The following is a 20,974-nucleotide window of genomic DNA, read 5'->3' as shown; positions in this document are numbered from 1 at the left end:
TCCATTGTCCTGCTTCATGAATGTGTTCTAATAACTTTGATTCACTGGAAATATCAAATCCCTGAAGCCAGCTGAATTCTTCACCATGCTTGATGGCTAGGCATTAGCTTACACTGACAGTGGGCTGGCTAGATGATTAGTCCAATAATTCTTGACTTTACTATTCTCAAAAAGCTGGATTGTGAAAGACTCAGAAAATTAACTAATTTGCTACTTCAGTTGATAGCAGGGAAACCATAAAAATTCTCTTTTAGAGCATTTCACTGCCAGTCTAATAAGTATGGAGATTTTTCTCCCAGCTTCCATTTGTACGGTTACCCTCCTGCAGCCTATTCAATGCATAGAGGAAGAAAATAGTCTGAAATTTTCCAGTGTTGAAGGAACTGTGCAGCGGGCTAGAAGGGAATCTATTCTGATCCATAGTTCCTCTGCCTGTGAGCTTCTCGGTGGCAGTCTTCTGCTTTTCCAAGTTATTTGCCGTATCGTGCTTTTTTCTAAAGGCTGCTATCTGAGAGAAAAAAATGCACCATTCTTTGTCATTTCTGCTGAATATGTCTGTCTGCAATCAAGGTGCTGCTGTCAGTGTAAATATTGGTGTCAGTGGCTGCAGGCATTTGGCCTTCAGAAGACCCTGCTGCATAAATGTGCTAGCTCTTGGTGAACAGAAGGGGAAAGACAAAAGCTAATCTTGCATGTCCCGAGGATTTGGGACCCTATATTTCAAGTGGGGCTTTAATTAGACCTCAACCTCTTCTGTCCACAATGTACATCAGTGAGAGGTGCCCATCAGAAAGCCAGCTACTATGTCAACAGAGCAATGGAGAAGGTAGGGGGAAGTTTCAACAGCTCAGAGGCTAGGATTAATTCCTTCTTTCTAGATTGTTGGACAGAGGTGAGTTAATTAAGAAAGCAGTGAAAGACTAGAGACATTTGGATGGAACATTGAGAGTAAGCAAGACCCTAATATTGATAATAAACGGTAATATAATACCTATATATGTGTGTGTGTGTTTCATTAAATTATAAGTCAAAAAAAAGAAAAAAAAAGAGAAATATTTTGCTCCTATTTTACTTTAAGGAACAGTTAAGCTGAAGAAAGTTACAGTAGTAAAAAGGAAGGCAACATCTGTGTTAATTAGCAGTTCATCTTCAGAGCTTGACTGATGGGTTACATTATGGCCTCTTGCGTTTGAATTAAAATTCAGACCCATGCAAGTTCTATTTTTACCTCCTTTTTTCCACATCAGAATAATTTATCTGGATTTAAGATTTCATTTTTTCTAAAAATATTGACGTTCCATAATCTAAAATGAACTTTTGGGTTGTGCAAATAAGCAGTGTAGAGAAGAGCACTGTGGCTCTGGATTCAATTTCAGAGAATGTGGCTTTATAACAATGCAGTATTGTAGGAAGTTTCTATGGAACAGTACTAGAAAGTCTTGCATTTATTTCATTCCATTCTACCTGCTATACTTAATGGAGAGACTTTCACATGCATGTTAAATTACTAGTTATATACATACCTTAAATGTAAGGGAGGAAATCTCAGCATGCATCAGTTCCCTGTGAGAACGAGGGATAGGGATATGCATGTTCTCCAAAGAATCTGTTTCTCTTCACTATTTGACAGTTAAGCTCTTTGGGTCAAGGACTGTGATATGTGGGTATATAGTGCCTTGTACAGCAAGGATTCGCAGTGCTACTGTAATGTAAATAGTCAGTGAGCAACAAATTAGTAATTAATTTTAGAATACCTGGAAACATTCTTATGAATACCACAGTTGGGGAGAGACAAGTTGTTGATAGACGGATGTGCACTGATGAAGGCCTTATCTGTGGGGTTTGAGTTCTCTTTTTTCAGTGAATATTTTCCTTTCAGAAATGAAACTTTGCATTAATATTATGTCTGGCCCTCCAGATGATGAGGATGAGCATCCATCCTGGTGAAAAGCAAAGTTCTCAGATAAATGTGAAATGTAGGGAGAAAAATGTAACACTGCTTTCCCTTCCATGTTAAACATCAAAGAGCTAATGATTGAACTAACACAATGACTGCAGATTGTAGAAAATTTAAAAGGATATCCACTGATGTACATCAGTATGGTTTCTATCAGCTGAGTATCTGGTCCAGTGTTCTCGCCACTCAAATGAACTGAGTTAGGGTACAATCTTGTGCTAGCTGTTCTTTCATTTTCACCATAGCAGTAAAACAACATGCCTTTATAAAAGCCTCTGCTCACATCCCAACATCACAGATGTACAATGTGCACCTTTAAAAAGCTGTCGCATATTTTTTGCTTTAAACATTAAAAAAACCCCAAACCCTAACAGAAAAGTTTTTATGAAAAATTTAAGCTGCTTTCAGCCAAGGTTAGATGAACTCCCTTCTGTATCTTGTCTTGACAAGGTAAGAGCTAATCAAGAAATTTCTTCTATATTCACCTACAATAGGTTTCAGTAAAATATGCAGCTAGTAAGTGCCCTTTAATACCAAAAGAAAAGGGTGGGAAAGCCTGCTTAATTACTTCTCTTCAGGGATCCTGGATTAACTGCAGATCTGTTTAGTTTACGTCCTCCCTGGAGAAAAATGTGCAGACCCAAGACAGCAAGTATTGATTTAAATGTAGATGCAGGAAGAAGTCACTCTTGTCTTTTTTTCTTCCACTTGGCACATTTTTCAGTTTTGATTAATTTTTGGTTATGTGCTGGTTTTGGCTGGGGCAGAGTTAATTTTCTTCATAGAAACTAGTATGAGGCTGTGCTGAAAACAGTGTTGATAATTCAGGGATGTTTTACTTACTGCTGAGCAGTGCTTACACGGAGTCAAGGCCTTTTCTGCTCCCCATCCCACCAGCAGGTAGGCTGGGGGTGCACAAAAAGTTGGGAGGCGTCACAGCCAGGACAGCTGACCCCAACTGGCCAAAGGGATATTCCATACCATATGACATCATGTTCAGCAATAAAACTAGGGGGAAGGTTGGCCAGGGGACCACTGCTCAGGGACTGGCTGGGCATAGGTTGGTTGGTGGTGAGCAATTGTTTTCATTTGCATCACTTGTCTTTCTTAGGTTTTATTTCTCTCTCTGTTATTTTCCTTTTCATTGCAACATTTTTTTTTTAATTTTTTAACCTGTTCTTATCTCAACCCACAATATTCTCACTTTTACCCTTCCAATTCTCTTCCCCCATCCTGCTGTGGGGAGAGGGAGTGAGCAAGAGGCTGCGCAGTGCTTAGTTGCCAGCTGGGGTTAAACTATGACAGCCCTTTTTGGCACTCCAGATGGGACTTGAACGCACAATCCCTGGCTTAGGATGAAAATCTAAATCCTTCTCTACTCCCTTTCATGCTGTGGCAAAATGTTGAACCAGCACTCAGTAAACTGGGTGCAGAGAAGAGCACATAAAGCTGCCCCACAGAGGCCCATGGCACAAGTCATGAAACCTGTGTCAAGGTTTCAGCCATCACTCCCTTTGTCACAGCCATCAGGGATTGCAGTACGTCTTTGACCTAGCATAGGCCGATGGAGAGTGGAGAACAGTGGAACAGAGTACACCAGGGTGCCGCAACTTACTTGCAGGCCTGAGTACTGTCCAGGGAATGCTGATTTGGCATTACCTCCCATTTGCTTCAACTATTGCAAGCATAAGTGATTGTACTGTGAAGCAAGTGCTATCATGGCATAGAGCAGAAGAGTTGCATTTCCTGATAAAGTCAGTCTTCCTAAGGGGGGCGTGAATTTTACTCAGGTGACTTTTTTAAGAGAAAAATGGCTGTGTAAAGATGCCAACAGCTTAGCCCTCAAATCTGTTTAGAGAATTTAGTTTCCCTTCGTTCCAAACATAATTGCATGGTTGCAATGGTCCACACTTCTGTGGATTCCTTTCTGATTTAAACATCCATTTGCTCATCAACAAAATCCAAGTGCAAATGGAACTGTGTGGAGCCATACACTTGTATTTCTGCACAATACACCTCCAGTGAGTCAAGGTTATTGGTAAACATGCACATCATGACTTCAGATCCCAGGTGGCAACTGCAACCAGGGCACTTACAAAAGGCATCTTTTACTAATAACTTGAGCACATGCAATAGCATGGGCTGTGCCTCAGACCACAATTTGTATTTGAGAAAGGGATATGAAGAACTCTTGATTCAAGAGAAATCAAGAGGATATGTATTTCTGGAAACAGGAGGATTAGGGAAAAGAATAGGGAAGAAAAAAAGATTGGGATTGAGATTTACTGTTATGTAAATGGTTTGCACCAAGAGCACAATTTGTATCTGAAGAGTCAGTGGGAGCTGCAGAAGTCCAACAGCTGTAAGAAATTTAGCTATCAACTCTTGTTCTCCACAGGGGATGCCATTCAACTTGAAGAGATTAGCACAGGTTTTCCTGCATTAGAATCACCTCAAAATAATACATATATATGTATCAGAAGGAAGGCAGTGTTTACAATTATAATTCTTCATATATTACAATTATAATTCTTCTTCTGTGTGCTTTGCAGCAAGCTGGAGCTCTATGATTACTCTTGATAAACAGGAATTCTCCTTTTCTTCTCTGACTTCATCAGCACAGGCATCTGAAGGAGCCCTCTCTGCCTGATGAAATAATTTCCTTCTCTTGTTGCCTGAGTTCATGACGGAGCTGAGATGCATCAAAGTCAAGTCAAGGAATCAGAAATAAGGAAACTACAGAAGCCTGGGCATCAGAAGTCAATTTCTTTAAGCTCCTTCCCCCCATCCCCCAGCTTTGTTTCAGGTTTCCATGTGTATATTGAATAGAGCAGAAAAAGAGAGGAAAGAAAAAAAAAATATGTACACAATACAAAGACTGGAACTATATGCATAAATGACATACCCAAGCAGATGCCAGATGGATTTCAGTAATCACAGTAACAGATTCTTCCTTATTTCTGATATTGTTTTTGCCTGTCTTGCCAAAAATTGTAAATAAGAAGTCAAATAGTTGTTTGTTTTTTTTTAAATTAGATGCAGTTAAATACAAAGCCATCATTTCTCTGTTCCCTTTTGTGGTCATTCAGAAGTGTCCTTCCTGTCTTTTTTTCAAGGCCATTTTGACATAGGATTTATTAATTGTTTTAATTTATTAATCTCCTTTTAAATTGGATTATGAGGGGAAACTCTCATGGACAAGTCTGTGACCTAAGAGTAGCCTTTACTATGGGTTTGTAGCAAATTCAGCTGCAATCTTGTCCTCTGTGTATATGTATATATATGTGTATATATACTATACATATATATGTGCTTGTATATATATATACACGATATACATGTGTATATATAATAGAGATATTATTTCTGTATTTCTGGAGATTAATTGGACAGTATGCCACCTGACTGCAGTTTATTTTCAGGATTCATAGTAAGGATGATCTACCAAGAGTTTGGGCTGGCAGGGTGCATCACTTCTCCATTCCCAGGTACATCTTGCCGGGCACAGCCACTGTCTGAATCTGGAATGTGGTCTGTGCTGTTCATAATGCATTCCACTTGTTTAAGCTTTGCATTAAACCATACATGATGGATAATAAAACATCTGTCCATATATAAATGTTTCACTTTTCAGAATGACCTGAAGCACCATGTGAGCTTTTGAACGTGTGAGACAGTCTGCTCACTGCTAGAGGGGCATAAGTGTTTATTATTAGATGTCCTGCATCATTATGGAATGCAAAGCAAGCACATGTGTGCGCACACAAACACATGTACCGAAGAATGAATAATTATGATAAACAACTGGCTAACAGGTATCTTTATAATGCAGAAATAGCAACCATTTTTACCAAGTGAAATCAATTCTCTGTGCTTGCGTCATCATTGCTCTTCTTGCGCTATTTTTCCTGCAGAAAGTATATAATGAAATTATTAGCAACAAAGCACTGAGTCTTATAGAAAACAGAATTAAATCTGGGCTAATGCTAATGCTCTTCAGCATTTAGAGTCTTACCCATCTCCTGTACCAAATGTACTTCCTTTTTTCCTCTCAAGAAAACAGCTTTCTGGCATGAGAAGTATATGTGCTCCTCAAAGGAGAGGTGTTAGGAAAATGAGCCTTGCTGTTCTCTCAGAGGTGGGGGGATTTTTCTGTCAGCTCATTCTAATCTGTCATTTACAAATCTACTTTTGATATGAAGAGAAAGGCATAGACCAAACCTATGACTTGGGGAACGTGGGAGTTTAATTTGGCGCAGAGAGATGTTCAGCAGCTAAATTCAGAGATGCTTCGTCAGAAAAAAAGAGAAATATCAGTCAACACAAGTACAATGGTAGCATTAATTTGATTAGTATAGAATTAAGTAATGGATCACCAGTTTGTGCTGGTAGATAAATTTTCCATATTTTTAGTTGTAAGGAATTCAGCAATGCAAAAACCTACAGTAACCCAGGGAGAAAAAGAGCTGATTGACTTTAGCAAGGGAGTGCAGAGGGGACATGTACCTTCTACCCTTATTCCCGAGGGTCAGTCACAGACGAGGCCGACACCAGATGAGTGTCAGAGAGCGAGGCAAAACCAGAGTATACTGACCCCCTCCCAGAAGATTAACAGTATCTTGATGCACTGCGGGTACAAGTAAGTACCAGAGACATGTCTACCTGAACAGAGTCTAAGTTCATCTTGACACAGTTCTGGAAAATATTTCTATTTATTATTAATAATTTTTAAAAATCTTTTAGCATGTTGGAAGGACATCTCACATTATGAAGCTTCCACTCTGTGGATTACGGGTGTCTTAGTTTGTTTAGACCAATACCCTCATTTATACTTATTTATTAACCAAAGGCCCTGACAAGCTGCTGCAAATAAAGCTGCTGCTGATTCAGTAGTTTAGTAGGAGGCTCATCTGAGTATTAGTCTATAAACAGCCTTTATGAAAAGATAATTCTTTTTGTCAATTAAGTGGCCTGGAGAATCTTGTCATTTCAATCTGTCATTGTTAAATTTTATTTTACTGCAATATTTTGAATTGAAGCAAAAAAGGAAAAGTCTAGTTACTGCTTTTGGCAAGCTCTGTGTTACCTAATAGCTTCTTGAAGTCCTAAATTTCTTCGTTTTTCATCTTAATTAACACTCTTAATTGACCTTCTGTGCTCTCTAATTTGTCCCAGTAGAGAATTAAAAAATAGATTTCTAAATTCTTCTCTGCAATCAGATTGACATGAAATTGCTTGTCTACAGATCATGTCCGCTTTAACAAACTTTTTTTGTTTTTTATTTTTTTACCACTGAAGTCCCTACTGGAAATTACAGTCCATTGAACCGTAGAGCTAGAATTGATTGTGCACATAAAAATGCTGGAACACTTGAACAAAGAAAAGAACTTGAATTCTATGGTAAAATCAGAACTCAAGTGACAACAAAACTTTTACCCAATTAGAACTCATCTGCCCTTGATCCTTAAGAAAATATTTGATGTTCCTCCATTTTCCCCTGATGAGAGAAGGAACTAGTTTTTCCTTCAATTAGTCTACATCAAGGCATGGTTATTGATGTCAAAGAAGATTAATTTCAGTCACCAACATTTTTATGGGGCACTCTATTCCATCTTCTTTATATCAGTTTCTTATGCTTTTTGTAGAACATTGGAAAGCTAAGGCTAAAGAACCCTGTCCAATTGCTTTTATTTTAAATTATTTTTTAATTAAAGCTTTATGTATCACACATTACAATTCTAGCAATCCTAAGCATGTTTTTTACCATTTCCTTCTAAAATATAGAAGGCAAGTCTCCATTTTAAGGTCTTGTGAGAAACTATAGTCAGTTCTTTCTACTGGAGTTTATGGAAGGCATTACTAAAAATGCAAATTCTATGTTTTGAGACTTGAAACTTGCAAATAACTATTAATCTTGGAGCTTATTTTTATATTGTGAGATGAAATAATGACATTTTAAGCACTTAAGCCTTCACTAAGAGCAAGACAGGCAAGCATATTCTTTGTTTCAAGCATCTTGATTAAGTTGATTCCATTGGTCTTTTCATGTGTTTAATGTTAAGCATATGCCTATGTACTTTTTTGAAATGCTGGATGGTATTTAGCAGAATGAATTACATCCCAATAACTAACATTTCTTTAAGAATCCTAATACTGTAGGAAGTATGCAAATAAGCTTTAATTTCCAAGATAAACAAAGTAACTTTTTATGAGCATTGTCTTTTTATTGCTGTATCCAGCTGTAAATCATGTCTTGAAAGCAAAACCATATTCTTTTTAAATGCATCTTTTGAAAAATAGTGCATTATTTTCTCCTGATCTGTTGAGACAATTTCCTGCCTAGATCTGGTGCCCCATTAATTTTAGAGTATAAGAAAAAGTCACTGTGAGCCATAGGGAACAATTTTGGATTTGCTTCACACCAGTACATCACAATAGATTTACCCATAGTAGTTCTACAAATGATGTTTGACAAACTCATCTTTTCCCTATTTTGGGATTAATGTCCTCATTCCCTCAGATTTGTGCAGTAACATAGCCCTATGGTACACATAAATGGAGGATTCTTTTATTTTCTGTGTGTAAAATTTGAAATTTGAATGCAATTGCAGTAACAAGAGGAATTCTTTCTAATAAGTCTCAAAAATCCCTGGCCAAAAAAACATGTAAAACTCTCCTGTAGAGAAAGAAATTGAGTGCACAGTGTTAGCATAATAGCAGGGGCTGAGACATTGCTTTGCACTACAGTTTTATGGGATGATATTTTAAAAGGTATTCAGAGATTTATGACTTTTTAGGGACAGCTAAAATTGTTTTCACATTTCTAATATTGCTTTCATTAGAATGTTGAAAGTATGTTTACGGTAACAGATTGAACTCTAAGGTGTTACCAAATCATCCAGAATCCCCACTGCTTAAGTATATTCACTTGTATCCCTATGTATCTTCAGAGGAAAAAAAGGGAGGAATGTTAAGTGCTTTGTTTTAAAGTATATAATCTGTATTCTGTCATGTACTTCATCTCCCAGGGAATGTATCTGGGAATTCACTCTGCTGTTTTTATTTATCCTGCCAGTGTAGTATATAGATGAGAGGACTAAGGTCCAATGGTGTTAAAACAAGACATGAAATATTGATTAATTCTTTTTTAAAATTCCTTTTCCCTCTTGAGTATAGCAAATTTCAGAAGCTACTGTCAATATAGTACTCTCCAATAAACCTCCATTATCGGAAGGGTCTTGATCTTCATAGTGTTCTTATAAATGGTTATTATGATTCTAAATGACTTTAAAAGCCCAAGGCTAGTGTTCTTCTGGTGCAAGAGCAGAAAGCAAGTTAGAAGCACTGCAGCTTTTTATCACAGCAGAATGTTACTCTGAAATAACATGAATCGGATTGGGAATTCTCTTTGCTAGACAGTAGCAGAACATTCTGTTTGAAGAAATTAAGATCCTAACAGGACAGATAAACAGATGTACAGTTTCATGACTATAAAGGTGTCAAGTAACGAAGCACAATTATAGTTAGTGTCCGCCTAATGAAACACGGGTATTTGACACCCTGCCTTTTGTTCCCACTTGTGATTCTTTATTATTCTGTATAACCCATTATTTATCGTTTCCAGCATGGTCCTTTACAAAAGCAGCTAAACAGATACTTAGGAGTTTCCTCAAGGAAAAGGACGTTTCAGGAAAGGTAGGGATAGAAGTTCATGCCATCTAACCCATGAAGGATGATAGGCATGGGCAAGGAAGAGAAGATGTAGCCCAAACTACTTTGAGTATTCCTGACTACAATAAAACTCTCTGGGAGTGATGTAATTGATTTTCACTTTAAAAAAAAATAAAAATTGTTTAAACTAGAATGTACTGGAGTTTCTTTAGGATTGTAAAGCTTTTGGAGCTTTTCTACTATCCATAATAAAAGGTATTCATCAGAGAAGGAATTGGAATCTCAGTCCTGTATGTGTCAGGTAAATGTCTTTATAAATGTTTTGCAACTACTTTTTCACCCATCATAATTAGTATTTAGTCAAACTTCAACAAGAAAGAGAAAGGAAGTAACACAGAATCTGAGCCAAAAGCCACTGACTGGCCAATTTACCTAGGAGGCAGAAGACTGTAGTACGTTCTTGCTCTGAACCAGGAAGAAACATCTGAGTTTGGTTCTCCTGTCTCCCAGAAAAGTTGGGTTTTATAGATAAGTTGCTATGTGATATTTTTTTGTCCACATGAAAGCTTTATTCCTACCCCAGGATGAAAATGTTTTCAGAAGACTTCGTTGATGGGGAGTTCTTTTGCAGCGAAACTTAATTAATTATGTGCAAATCTTAGGTTACTTTAACTTACGGAGAACAGGCTGCTCCCTGCTGTACCCAAAAGCTAAGAGCTAAAAGGTGTGGCATAGCTAAATTATCCCCTCCTGTCACTCACACCCAACTGACTCAAACTGAGCCAAAGTTTGGGCTCTGTTAAGATGGTTTTATGACTTTTGTGATATCTTTTTTTAGAAATTGGAGAAGTTATTTATAATTTTAAGGTAATTGCTTTAATTGATTTCAGTCATACTGAAAGTAATACATGCACAAAGCTGGACTTCAACCAGTTTGTAACCAGTGAGGGCTAGGTGTGTTTTTATTACTTATGAGGTTTTAAAGCCATAAATCTTGCTTGCCCAGGTTATATAGGTAACTCTGTTGATTCCCAGTACCCCACTGGTAACACTTGCGTGAGTATAGCAAACAGGATTTGGTCTGTAATTAACAATGTGTACATTTGCTCACATAGCCAATGTGTAAACCAAATCCTTATACCTGTCATTTGTTCTCATTCATGCAGGTAATGCTTTTGGACTGATTTAATGCAACTAGTTATTTGAGCAAAGGTTATCAATCTGGGCACTGGCCTCTTGTGTTTTTCTCTCTGCTATGTTATCTTAAAGAATGATAGGAAAAACCTATGTAAAGGGACATGCACAGAATTTTGTTTTTCAAAGCCTTGTATTAGATGTTTTTCTACCAAAATGTCCTTAAAAGTTTCATTACTGCGTGAATTTTCAAGCTGAGGATAGCCCATTGCAGGTTAAGATTTTGCTTGTGGAAGAAGATGGTGTATACGCACATGCACACAGCACAAACTCTGCCAGTAGCTTGCTTTTGGGTGAACTTGCATCTCATTTTACACACTCTACTAATTGCTATATTTTGGATGTATTTTGTCTTATGGGAGATGCATTGTTTGACTTCAGCTATTTAACATGGTATTTTTTCTGTGAACAATAGCTTGAGGGCCCAAGCTGGCAAGAATGAGAGTGTATCTATAAATAATTCAAAATAATTGTATGGTTTTGACAGATTGTCAAGTTGCTTAATGCATTTTGTCCCAGGTAATAGATTATATTTTCTTTGATAAAGTGTTGATAATTTCTCATTGCAATTTCTTTTGTGTATGTTGTATTTTTACAGAGTCCAGTCAGGTTCATATCTCAGTACGGGTTGGTTTACCTTAATTTTGGCTATGGATGCCTGCTATGGAATTCACGTCTATGGGATGATAAATGACACCTACTGCAAGTAAGATCACAGGAAATTATTTTCATGCATCTACAATTCTGATGTCTTGTCAAAATTTCACAATTGATTTTAATATCATCAATCCCAAAAATGGATCAGGCAGTCATTTCCCAGTGTTTTGCATTGATGTGACACTACTGTCAGCAGATTTAGTCTTCATATAGTATGTGCTGTTGATAAAATAAAAACATTTAGAAAATCTAACATCAGATGTCGTAAGGAACTATTTTTAATCAAAGATCTTTTGCAGTTTCTGAATTAGCTGGAAACAATGCCCATATTCTTCTGACAAAATGTACTTACTTCTGCTGCTAAAACAAATCTATAGAGGAAATACTAATATATTAGTTCTCTGGGTACCAAATACACCTGGAAGTGAAAGAAACTGATTATCCCAGGATAGTTACCTGAAATTACATTTCACCATCATTGAACAACCTACTTGAACTTTCTAGATTATATATGGCTTGTTTGGAGTAGTAGGGGGTTTCTAATTAGATAATAAAACAAGTCCTGCAAGCTTTATCACAGTAAACTGACATAAATTCCAATCAACTGCTTTTAGTGACCTTACAGTCACAATGGATTAATCCCATTGTCAGAAATATAACTCTAAACAAAATTTTTAGAAGTCCAGGTTAAATGCTTTACAGTATATGGTAGCAAAATATAAAATGAAACTATTCCTCATTCAGAAAAGCAGAAAATGTCATGAACAGTGTATGATGCTAGTACAAATCTATTCTTCTGTACCTGGGCTGGTGCAAGTATTGCATGTAACTAGTCCAGTGGGTCCTCAGCTCCTAGACTAAAGTCTTTGTGCAGACACTCACTCCACATTCTGTGTCACTCCAGCGTGGGACTCATTCCTGGCAGACCCTAAAGGAGAAAAAAAAAATGAGTCACAGCTGTTTAATTGGGGTATCTTAACATTAGAGACTGACTTTTTAGAACTTGTAGATCTCATTGATTGAGTGAGTCATCCAGATGGAACGAACATATGTTGTTCTTTGTTTATGAAAACACAGTAGGCGCCCTGAGATGAGGGGTGACAGGACTAAAGTTGTCCTCACAGAGTTCAGCCAAGCTGTCATTGCGTAGCCCTGATGTAAAACCAGTTAATGGCATGAGAGCACTTCAGTCCGTTGGCAGCAGAGAAGGATGGATTTCCTTAAAGCTGCAATTCTGACTGCATTACCTACTCATAATGTATATTATTCTTAGAACTGCCTTATTCATCCGGTTCAAAAACCAGTTTCAAGAGTTGGGACTATCCAATGAGAATATTTTGCTTACAGACGGAGCCTTACGGACTGAATTCTCTCAGGTTAAATCAAATGTGCCATACCCATAAGAGCCAGCCCATCAGCTTTTTATGGCTAATAAGATCAGTGTATATTGAGAGATACACTTAGCTTCATTTTCTATAGGAAGGTTCATACAAATCTTGCTGTAATGAAAGCCCATATACAATTTAGCAAAGGAAATCAGGTGCTGACACATGGAAAGGATTTCAGATAATTCAGGTGCAGTATATACTAATGTTTTTCTTGGAAATAATACTTAAGTGTATCTTTTTTTTCCCTAGGTCAGAAGGCTTTCGTAAAGTTCCCTACCACTATTACGAGCCAGGAAGAGATGAGTGTGAGGAATACTTTCTGCATGAAAATGCTCCATATGGAGGCCATAGGTTTATCACAGAAAAGAAAGTATTTGCTAAATGGGCCAAGAAGCACACAATAATATTTACACACCCCAACTGGACAGTGTCTTGATACTGGTTTTCTTAACTCTCCCTTAACTGCATATTACAAAAATGTCTCAGTTTACAATAATTTTGCTTACATCTGGCTGGCCTTTCTCAGCCTAAATAACACTAAACTAAAAACTAGAAGACAAAGAGGGTGATTGTTCAGCTGTTAAGCAAAACTAATCATCTGTGGAAGGCAGACACATTGTTTGTTATTTCTTAGGGTTTTACTCCACACAATGCACTTTATACTTTAACTGGATTTTACTTCAAGGCAGTAGTAGTTAAAGACAGATGAGGTTTCCTGTATATACAGGTGCACACAGAGAACATGGTGGTCCTTTAAGACTTGTCTATCACCTTAGTTAATTAAAATTAGTATTTGTAGCTCATTTGCAGTACTGCAGCACTAGTTCCATTTGTGATATTAGTAGAATTTTCCACAAAAGAAATATGAGGAAAAATATAGACCTCCAAGGTCTATGAGTGAGGAAAACACCTGAATACAGTGATAAATGTGAGCACCTGCATGTATGGTAAAATTAGAGATGAGCTAAACATTGTTCTTGAACTGTACACAACTCTCGCATGAGAAAATATTATTTACTCAAGGCTCCTTATTAATTCATAATTTCTGAAATGCAGCTTCCTTCCACCCTGCTCAGGCTGCACCATCTTAGATGATGTGTTTTGTAAGTTTGAGGCTGTTGTCCCATAGTTTAGCTCCAGCAGCATGACACTTAGAGGACTGTGTTTTGCAGCCCATGATGAACCTTTGGCTGTTGTACCAAGCCTGCTGTCAGTACCCAAGCTGGTTAGTGTAAAGTTGTCTCATGATCATCTCCATTTACTCCAGTTGCGCCTTTGAGCTGCTCCAAAATCCAAATACCAGTATTTTGACAGTATTTCACATGCAGCCATCACAATTTATTTTAAATCTCCAGTTTCTCCATCTTTAAAAACAGGGATAGTATCTATCTACCTCACAAGGCAGTTGTGAGGATTAATTTAAGTCCATAAAGCACTTTCCTGATGAAGAATGCTACAGAGCATTTATTCTTAATGCAAAAACAATGGTACCTGTCATTTATTCTTGTCTGTTGGGTATTTGAAGAAAGTGACAGCTTGTCTGGATCTGATGGCAAATTGTTCTGTGCATCCGCTTTCCTACGGCGGAGAATTTGTTATACTGAGTTCTTTCAGCTTGCATTGCTTCAGATGGAGTTGAAAGAACTCACCATCTCACAGTATTATCTGTACATCAAGAGGCAGTTCAAGAATTTTAAAATATACTCATCTCTAGTTGAAATATGTATTTCCAAGCTTACTCTCATGTAAAGTTTTCAGCTGCAGCAGATTCATTTGTAGTATGGCCATAATTCAGCTACACATGTGAGTTTTATTTAAACTGTATTTAAATTAATGCTTTAAGTTTAGAATGTGTCCTACAAATATTTTAACACCTGGAATGTCAGATTCTACACTGTAATAGCCAATACTGTGAACACTTGAAAGAATTATGTGTGGAATGTGACACACAGGGTTTACTCACACTACTTAAACATTAACCAACAGGAAACTTTGTATGCTTTTGTAAATCATGAAAAGGGGAAAGTAAAAAGCTATTTTTACATGTAAGTATTTGTATACTGACTCTTTCCTATTGTATATTTGTATATATAAATCTATATTTTATATGTTCATGGCATGTATATTTTCTCATCAGCAGCTGAAACTCTTAGGACGAGGAGGAAATCTCTTCACCAGTGTTCCTCCTCCTGATCATTGGTTTCTTGTTCCTGTTGGTAGGTGGTGCCAGGGTATCATGTCTCTTGCCCCTTCTATTTTCTGCTGTAAATGTGGCTTTCTGATTTTATTTTTAATATAGCTCAGCTTTCACTGTTTACTTTAATGCTGTAAGTGTTCATGCTGGTTGTTAGACAAAGGCTGGGGCCATGCTTATGATCCTGGATAAACATGTATATTCAGATACAGGCTCTATCCTAGACTTCTTGTGTGACTTGATGTCTCAGCTTCCCTTTTGGAAAAGGAGAACAATAATATTTTCCTATTCCTTGTCTTGACTGACTTTCTTGTATGCTCTTGAGATGGACATTCTCATTTGCAATGTATTTGTATAATGCCTTGCAGAAGAGGTGCCCAGAGTGTCTGAAGGCTACAGGCAATGCTATAATATACAAAGAATTTAAAGTGGCTGCTTCTTGTCCCTGGAGTTTAAAATCAATTGTAGGGTAATATAGCATGGGATGAAATCAAGAGGGGGAAGGGTCATGGGTAGATGAAGAGTTGTAGTAGCAAAAGACAATGAGCTAGATTTATTGCCATATGCATATGCATCTTTTCAGTTCGGATAGATGGAAAGCTAATAAAAAAATTGTAATGCGGGATTTGAAGAATGCAGGACACGCAGAACTAGGGGGAATGCTCCACACATACTGTACAGGGCAGCCTGGGAAAACTTATAGCTCCCTTGTGGGAAGAGGACCTGAAAAGAAGAATCACTCAAATTGAACTTACATTAGGAAGGTCTTTGGGCTAATAGAAAGTTAGTATGAAAGTGCTGCACATGGAAGTGCAGTTGGGCTGGACAGACTTACATGAGATGTGTCCTCGTGAAGCATAGTCTTTCTCCCCAGGGAGCACAGCGTAAGGATTCTTGCTTGAGTTGTGTTCGCATGCAAGGCAGTTTTTAAGCCTGAGAAAGTTTTTAAGATAATTAAGACTTGCCAAATCACCATAAATCTGTTGTAAAATCTGTGTTTCATACTGAAACTCCTTGTAGAGTGCTTGCAATGCTGTATGAAACAATATCTCATGCAAAGGCTAGCTAAGAAAAATACAGCTCTAAGAACAGCTAAATGTACAGCAAAATTGAGAACATCATTAGGGTGCAGTTGTCACAGAGCAAAGTACAAGTGTTGCTCTCTGCTTGGATTTGCAGTAAGAGCAGATCCACTTTTAGAAGCATTGCAGCAGGCTTCATTCACACCAAAGTAAATGAACATCAGTTCCCTTATTTAAATTAGCCTGTCTTTAGCATAAACTAAACACCATATTTGCATGATTTTTATTATATGAGTAAGGAACTGTGACTGCTGTGTTAAAGATGATTCTACAAAGAAATGATTTCATCAAAATCTGTTAAAAATTGGCCCTGTGATACTGAAGAAAGAATCTCAGTTCTTGGCTGCGTAGTAGAACTTGATGATTCACCTTCTGAGAGCAGTTAAGACATCAGCTGAGAATCATTTATTAATTCTTTAAAATAAAGCCTACTACAGTTTACCTGAATATAATCAGATCCTAATTGCTTATTCATTCAAGCAGTCCTATTTTAATCAACCACTCATGTATATAAAACAAGCAGGGAGTTTTCCTGAGGTTTTCAAAATAGTTCTTCACATTGCTGTTAATAGGTGAATACTCACAAATAATTTGGCTTTTTTTTTTTTATCAGTCAGCTAAGTAGTTACCAAATACTTTCTTTTATAATTTAGTTAGTTTTCTAAAATACATTTTGGGGGAAAAAAAAAAAGGCATTTATTGTTTTGTTTGCTGTAACTTTGGTTTTAATGAACGTTTAAGTTTTAATATACTTTATGTTGTATTACCTTCTGATTTAAGTTTTTTTCAAGGAAAACATTTTAAATAGGAGCAGAAATTTTCCTAGGGAAAAGAAAATCTTTTTGATTGGCTAATTACTAATTCATAGGTAATTAACTGAATAACATAAAAACCTGGGGTTTGTTTTTCCAAACAGATACAGCAGTTTTGATCCCAAACTTCTCATCCCTGCTAGATGTCCAGGTCACTTCCCTCCGCTCATACTGAGGCCTTGTCACATAAAGAAAAAAGTAGTCTATGTATCCAGCCAAATTCCCTTTCCATCTGGGCTAGGAGGCTCCATCTGCAGACTGCTCCTATCAGTTACATCAGTAAGCAGGAAAGATTGAGGAAGAGTTCCACGTAGGAGCAGGTTGTGTCCCAACTTCTAAAAAATGCCCCTAAAGTGCTTTAGGAGAGGAGTGCCCATTGATCTCTCCTGGAAATACTTTTCCAAAGTATTCTGTTTCTTCAGACACCTCTAGATCTTGTGTAGAACTACTGTCCTACTCTCTCCAGTAGGAATTACCACCAGTGGGAAAACATGCCCTTTACAGGAAAAAGTAGAGTTAAGTTCTGTGGTGTTAAAGATTTCTATATAAACGACACCAGGGATGAAGAAGTTAGCCTGACACAACTTAAATTATCTGAAGACTCATTGATTTAGGAATCTCTGAGGACTCAATTCTAAACTAATGGGAATTGCTTTCGCAAGTTCATGAATACAGCACTCATCCCAGTAAAATCTTTGTACTCCTGGGTACTAAGGTAAGCAGTGTTTTGTCTGAGAAGTACCATGTGCACATAATGCATTGCATAGGTAATTAAGAGAAGCCCATCCAACACTTGGAGGGCTGATGCAGATGGTCTTTATTCACCTGTTTGTGGCCTGGACAAAAGTAGGACCCCACACAAAGACAGCTGGCAGCAGAGCACAGATGCTCAACCAGAGGTAAGTAAGAATTAAATAAGTAATCACTCATGACTTATGACTGGATGGTGCCCTTAGTAAGTAGGAAATCACTTTGCATACTGATGCTTATGTTTTTGCTGTCATTTTTTTTCTGCATGTATCTCAGAAATAGCATATGTCTTTAGTTGTGCTCGAGCAAGTCTGGGGTTTGTTTATGACGAATGTTAGGGTCCCCGCAAGAGTGAAACTCAGTGCCAAAGTATCACACAGAAGCTGTCTGTGGGCATTGTGATGTACTGCATACAACACAGAGTCATGTATTTACTAAAAAAGGCCTGTTTTTCCTGACTAGGTATAGTTCTTTTGAGGAGAAAGTGTTTCATTTTCAGCAGATGTGTCTCATTCTGTTCCTTCTTTCCTGAAAGGATGCAGAGGAATATGACTTAGCCACGGGGGAGCAAAGAATGATATGGTAAATAGCCAACCACCAGGTTCATATATATTTTTTTTGGCTATCGCTGTGATGTATAGCAAGCTTTTTGTAAACCTTGTATTGCATAATCTACAGAAGTCTCATTGTGTCCTGGATTGGAGTCTTCTAGGCAAACTGTCCAGAAAGGGGCTGAAGGAGAGGAGAGGGTCTCTCTCCATTGAAATTTAGGGCTTCTGTGGAAGCTATAATAGACTGCACGGCATCCCTGGGCCTGCTCCCCCAACTTTCCTAGGCTCTTCACCCAGCCGCGGCTTTGGGCCCTTTGCAGCCCCACTGATGAAGTGCATACTCCATCTGACTTAGTGTGCCCCGTCCTCCCCTCCTGTGGGGCCAGGGAGTGGTGATGCTAACTCGGGGGTGAGGAGTGACGGCTCTCAGAGCAGGGATGCTCCCTCAAGGCAGCAGCACGATCTTGCTTGGGGTACGGTCTCACCTTGGGTGCTGAACTCAGTTTTTTGAATGCAGTGGGAAAGATGCCACTGAGTTTTGTTATTGTTTGTAAGAGTAACAAAAAGTCACCATTGTATGGGTGTCTTAAACAGCTGATTTTGCATCTTTTTTTGCATCGCTTGCTGCTGTTTAGGGGAATTCCTCAAGATATGCAGCTGTCAGCATTTGCCAATGCTGTTCTGATTTACTGGCCATAAAGAGACTGTAAACATGAACTAATGCATGTTCTTACCATGTATTGTGGATGATAGCATGTTACACATTTTATTCTCCCACTATAATAAATAATGTAAGTTGTGTATAAGCTTAGTTTAAGCAGCGGAAGTAGTGCTTTTTCTTTCTCTTATCATGTGTTGCTTAGAGCACTTTGCTGGAGCTCTGCAAGTGCCATTAGCAGCTGGCAGCAAATACATTGTTGAAACCAGTTAGGAACTATTTACTAAATTTGACATTTTTCACTGGAATATCAGAAATAGTTAAACTTGCTTTTGTGAACCTACTCCTAGTGCTCATTGTTACAATTCTGTGTTCTGTTATACGGAAATCTCACATCTGAGTGTAACATCGGGGTTGACTTTATTGACACGGATAGTGTCAAAATGTTTGCAGGGCAGTAATCACAAATGTTGATGCTTATGGGAGTATCTTTTTAACAGGAATTGAACATTAAGTTAAGATGCCTGTAATCTTTTCATATTGTTCCTACTGAAAATAGTATTTCTGAGGATGGCTAGAGAAAACAAATCGTGTGCTTACTGCTCTTTTGGCTGTTCATCTATCCCCTCCCCAGACACAGACACATGCACACACATCTGCAAACACAAAGAGTTGTCTATAGGGAAAGCCTTTCTTTCCGGATGGTGGCAAGTAAGAACAAATAAGACTAATCTCTTACATGGTAAATATAGGTTACAGTACTTGTTGATTCATGTTTATTCTGTGTATTTCCAAAACCTATGTCTACATTAGCGAGGAATTAGCTCAGCTGGATCAGCTCTGTGGTCTGAAACTGTTGATGCTAAGGACCTGATCTCCACATCGTGCACAGTCTCTAGTTTGGTCCCATGAGCTGAATGCCACTAATGATTGCAGCTCATCACAGAATCACAGAATGGTAGGGATTGGAAGGGACCTCTGAAGATCATCTGGTCCAACCCCTCTGCCAAGGCAGGATCACCCAGGGCAGGTTGCACAGGAATGAGTCCAGTCAGGTTTTGAAGGTCTCCAGAGAAGGAGACTCCACAGCCTCTCTGGGCAGCACTGCTCCGTCACCCTCACAGTAAAGACGTTTTTCCTCATGTTGAGGTGGAACTTCCTGTGCTGCAATTTATGCCCATTGCCCTTCGTCCTATCACTGGGCACTACTGAAAAGAGACTGGCTCCATCCTCCTGACAGCCACCCATCAGATATTTATAGACACTGATAAGGTCCCCTCTCAGTCTTCTCTTCTCCAGACTGAACAGCCCCAGGTCTCTCAGCCTTTCCTCATATGAGAGATGTTCCAGTCCCTTAATCGCCCTCGTAGCCCTCTATCTCCAAAAGTTCCCTGTCTCTCTTGAACTGGGGAGCCCAGAACTGGACACAGTACTCCAGATGAGGCCTCACCAGCGCAGAGTAGAGGGGGAAGATAACCACTCTCGACCTACTGGTCACACTCTTCTTAATGTACTCCAGGATACCATTGGCCCTCTTGGCCACCAGGACACATTGCTGTCCCATGGATAACTTATTGTCTACCAGGGCTCGAAGGTCCTTCTCCATGGAGCTTCTTTCCAGCAGGTCAACCCCTAACCTGTACTGGTGCATGGGGTTGTTCCTCCCCAGGTACAGAACTCTACACTTCTCCTTGTTAAATTTAATGCGATTCCCCTCCGCCCAACTCTCCAGTCTGTCCAGACTGTCCACATCTTTTAGTTTAATCCAAAAGGAATCTAGTTCACATCCTCAGGACCACTCCATCAAGCAAAATGAAGCTTGTTAAGTGAGGCCACTATACTGGACACTTCCCCCACAGGAAAGTGAAATTCCTGTTAGCCCATCTTTTGGCTCAATAGAAGCCCTTTGTTGGTCCCCCACTAAGGCTTTGCAAGGGTATTTTTCTTTCAAATCTGCGATCTGATTCCTTCTGTCAAGATCAAGGGCTTCTGACTCCTCCTAAGATTAGTATTCAAATGTGCTCTATAAGTCAGGAATGTGGCATAGGACAGAGTAATCC

General features: G+C 38.4%; 1 protein-coding gene across 2 annotated transcripts in view; it reads left to right on the top strand.

Moving 5' to 3' along the window:
* Positions 1-13,303, top strand: part of ST6GALNAC3 (ST6 N-acetylgalactosaminide alpha-2,6-sialyltransferase 3) — a gene marked incomplete at its 3' end in the record, with an annotated part of 72,454 nt that extends 59,151 nt beyond the window's left edge. The window contains exons 2-3 of one of the 2 annotated variants that reach the window (XM_082002789.1): positions 11,421-11,528; positions 13,117-13,303. In XM_082002789.1, the coding sequence (XP_081858915.1) occupies positions 11,421-11,528; positions 13,117-13,303 (295 nt within the window). The remainder of the gene's footprint in view (positions 1-11,420; positions 11,529-13,116) is intronic. The other variant, XM_082002790.1, reaches the window with a different exon arrangement.
* Between the last annotated feature and the right edge of the window lie 7,671 nt (positions 13,304-20,974).

Source organism: Phaethon aethereus (genome assembly GCF_964289735.1).
Source record: "Phaethon aethereus genome assembly, chromosome: 8".
NCBI lineage: Eukaryota > Metazoa > Chordata > Aves > Phaethontiformes > Phaethontidae > Phaethon > Phaethon aethereus.
This window is presented reverse-complemented; position numbering and strand designations above follow the sequence as displayed.